General features: G+C 43.3%; 1 protein-coding gene across 2 annotated transcripts in view; it reads left to right on the top strand.

Moving 5' to 3' along the window:
* The window catches only part of Epm2a (EPM2A, laforin glucan phosphatase), a 111,844-nt gene extending 108,125 nt beyond the window's left edge, over positions 1–3,719 (top strand). The window contains exon 4 of one of the 2 annotated variants that reach the window (XM_005361006.3): positions 1,188–3,719. In XM_005361006.3, coding sequence (XP_005361063.1) covers positions 1,188–1,465 — 278 coding nt within the window. In that variant the 3' untranslated portion in view covers positions 1,466–3,719. The remainder of the gene's footprint in view (positions 1–1,187) is intronic. The other variant, XM_026786424.1, reaches the window with a different exon arrangement.
* Positions 3,720–3,762: the final 43 nt, after the last annotated feature.

Genomic DNA, 3,762 nt, shown 5'->3' with positions numbered 1-3,762 from the left:
GAGGCCAGGTCACCTCGACTTCCGGAGCTTCAGGCTCCTGACTCTCTGGGAGGTTTGTGCGCAGGCACACACCCCTAGACTGCTCTGGCAGGATTAGCTGTGTGGCCTTGTCACTCGCAGAGGGCTTGGTTAAGCCTCAGTCTCCCCCCCACCCCCACCCCCCCCAGAGAAAACAATAGGCGGAATGTTAATGGGGTGGGAACAACCCGGGTTTCAGAGAATGAATGAAGGGAGGAAATGAATGAATCACCACCCTAATTTGTGTCTTCTGAGGCAATAGGTGTGCAGTCTCCATTTCTCAGAGCTAGGGGGATGTCTGCCAAAATAAATTAACTTTCCCACGTCAGTGGAAAAAAAAAAAAAGAATGGTTATTTCAGAACTCAAAGGCTTTTTGGTGGTTACACTTCTGCCTGCCAGGATGCAGAAGCTGTTGGGACTCAGCAGGACACAGCATACTTCTTAAGATGAGGAGACATTTGATCATCAGAATAGCAGCCAGAGAACAGTAACAACTATGATCATAGCTTTCCAATAACAGAAAGAAATCCAATCCATGTCACTATTTACTGTATTGTGGTGGCATGAATCATTGGTTATCCCATATGCATTGGCTATAAGTTAGCCACTCAATTACTTGAATGAAAATCAACGTATTAAATTCTGTCTCAAACTGCATTTCTCTAACCAGTGAGTATGATTGAATCGTTAACCAGTGTGAGCTAATTATGAGCTTACTGTTTGCCAGGAAGGACACTTAGGAGTGAGATTGAGGGGCACAGGACTTACCAAGTTTTCCTTGAAGCCTTCTAAAACCACTGCCAAATCTTTGCAACTGCTTCTAAGAAGATGTTAAAATCCTTTCTTCTGCCCTGTGCCCCTCAAACACATGTGGTATTTAACTTTGTAGAGAAATTTGGATCAATGGCAAACTGCTCAAAAAACAGTAACATCCCTGGAATAGTCAGGTTCAAGTTCAGGTTCAGAACTGACTGCTGCCTCTGGGATGCTCTCTCTTCTTTGGTATTCCCAGATATTAAATTTGTTTCACTTTTTTCTCAACTAAAACAATAAAAGAAGCAAACTGTCACACCTGTCTCCCCAGAGCACAGGGTTCTGTCGTGCACTGGTGGAATTTTGAGCTGTGATATGGTAGTATTTGTTAACACATGGTCTGTGCTTTCTCTAGGCCGAGTGCAGATGCTGCCACAGGCTGTGTGCCTCCTGCATGCCCTTCTGGAGAATGGACACACTGTGTATGTCCACTGCAACGCTGGGGTGGGCCGCTCCACAGCTGCAGTGTGCGGCTGGCTCCACTACGTGATTGGCTGGAGTCTGCGGAAGGTGCAGTACTTCATCATGGCCAAGAGGCCTGCGGTCTACATTGATGAAGACGCCTTGGCCCGGGCACAGGAAGACTTTTTCCAGAAGTTTGGGAAGGTGCACTCTTCTATATGCAGCGTATAGGTGACCAACCTGCAAGTTGTGTGGTTAGTGGAAGACCTATAGACAAAGACCGTTTCAGAACAGAGGGGACTGTAACCTCAGGTCACCTGGAGATAGCTTCTGTTACAGTGTGGTAGGGCTTTTTGAATCTTTCTCATGTGGCATGCAGTTTCTTTATAAAATATTTCAAAGGTGTCATCTGGGCAGTACAATGTATGCCCACAGTTGCTGCCGCAACAGGCCAGGGTCTTTGGTTACAGGCCCTGCATAGGTTGTTATGGATCTGTGATGTTTTGGCATGCATAAGACAAGAGAGGGATTTTATCACAACTGTGAGTGAGGCACACACACACCACACACACACAAACACACACACACGGCATGTGCACATATACACAAACACATGCAGTTTTTTTTTTTTACTCAACTGAAATTGTAGTCATTTTCTGGTGGAAGGGGTAATTATATAAACCTTAGTATGACACAGAAAGAGATCTCCATGGGCATAAAACAGTGGTTTTCTGTAATTTTCTTCATCCCATTTCAGTGCTGTTAGCATCTCCGAGACACCATCCTCCTTATTTCCTGTCTTCCCCACAGGAGTACTTAGCCCACTGTTTTTTCTTTAAGTATATATTTTTTATTTTATAGATATATTTTTTAGTATATACGTATACAGATGTACCAGGCTTTGCTACCCCTGGAACTGGAGTCTCAAATGGTTGTGAAGCACCATGTGGGTGATGGGAACTGAACCCAGATTCCTGCAACAGCGATAGCTCTTAATCTCTGAGCCATCTCTCCAGCCCCCCTTTCTCTTGTCTTTTAATTGCTATTTTCCCCCTCAAGGCAGAGTTTGTAGTACTCAGTGTATCACAACACACAAAGGCACACAAAGGTTAGTCTTTAACTCATGGTAAACATCCTGCCTCAGTCTCCCAAGAACTGTGCATAGTCTCCCATACACAGCACCACCATTTTTCAGTGTAGGTTTATTGAGCATAACTGGTTTGCTCCAGTCTCATGGTGAAGTTTGTAATTCAACTTATTTGTTTCAGTGTTCTTTTCACTGTGATTAGTTTTTCAGCAGACTGTCATGGATGTAGTTTCATCTCTCTCAGGGTAAAGTTGCTACCCCTGTGGTTGTTTCTACAGTGAGAAAAGGGGCAGTGTTCTGATCACCTGCCAGAGAATTTAGAAAAACCATTTTATTCTCCTTAGCCTCCGTTAATCTATGGTATGTGATCACAAGGCCAATTTATATGAACCATAGTTCGTGAGTGGAAGGAGCCTGAGGAGACCATGTCCTGAGATTAGTGTTGTACAGCTAGGGGCTGACATTGGTTCAATACTCAATTCAGTATAACACTCATTGCTGTTCCTCCCAAACCTGTGGTTTATTCCATTACATTTTATCAGAAGTGTAAATATCAGCAAAACTTTGTCTTTCAGTATATACAATCTACAAACAGATCTGTCTTTCATCCTCTGGAAGACAGTCCCCAAGGACCACTGACATTTTAGGACACAGAAGGGGCCTTACCTCTAGTTGAGTGCCACTGTGTGCCGGTTGCTTTCCTATGTCTAATGCCATCACAGTTCACTCTGGGAAGGGTCATTGTCTCTGTTCAGATGGGGGAAGTGAGGCCCAGAGAGGTGAAAGAATGTGTCCATTGTCTTTGTCATTGATAGAGGCCACAAGATGAGATGCAAAGCTAGGTTCATCTCTCAGATCGCACACTGTCAAGATGTGTTTCTTTCATTTCATAAGCATGTGTTCATAAGCAGAGATGATGATTTGCAAGGCATTTTATAAGCATGTGCTCATAGGTAGCGAGGTAGTGATTTGGGAGGCAGAGGGGACAAGAAGGCCACAGCCCGGGTTCCAGTCGTGCTCAGAATAGGGAGCCATGTTTCTGCATGATGGCACCCAGAGGAGGTAGCATAGGAGAGAGAGATGTTTCAACATGACAGCAAGACTCCCAGGGGAGGTGGCATTTGCTTTGGACAGAGTACTCTACAAGAAACTTTTCTCCTATAATTACAAAGTTGAGTCTATAAACCAGCATCGAGTGATGTTCAGTCTCTTCTACAAAATATAGTTAGATGTAGCTCTTTTGACTAAGAACCAATTTCTTATGTCATATGTATTATGTACAATTTCATTTTTAATGAAATATTTAAACTAATATAATAGTGTGTGTGTGTGTGTGTGTGTGTGTGTTGTGTGTGACTTCATGTCTCGAGAAACCCAGCTATACAAGTTCCACTGTAAATGTCCTATTTCATTTTTAATGAAATATTTAAAATAATATAAT

The sequence above is a fragment of the Microtus ochrogaster genome, linkage group LG4 (genome assembly GCF_000317375.1).
Source record: "Microtus ochrogaster isolate Prairie Vole_2 linkage group LG4, MicOch1.0, whole genome shotgun sequence".
Taxonomy (NCBI): Eukaryota; Metazoa; Chordata; class Mammalia; order Rodentia; family Cricetidae; genus Microtus; species Microtus ochrogaster.
Note: the sequence above shows the minus strand (reverse complement) of the source record. Positions and strands in the feature narration are given on the sequence as shown.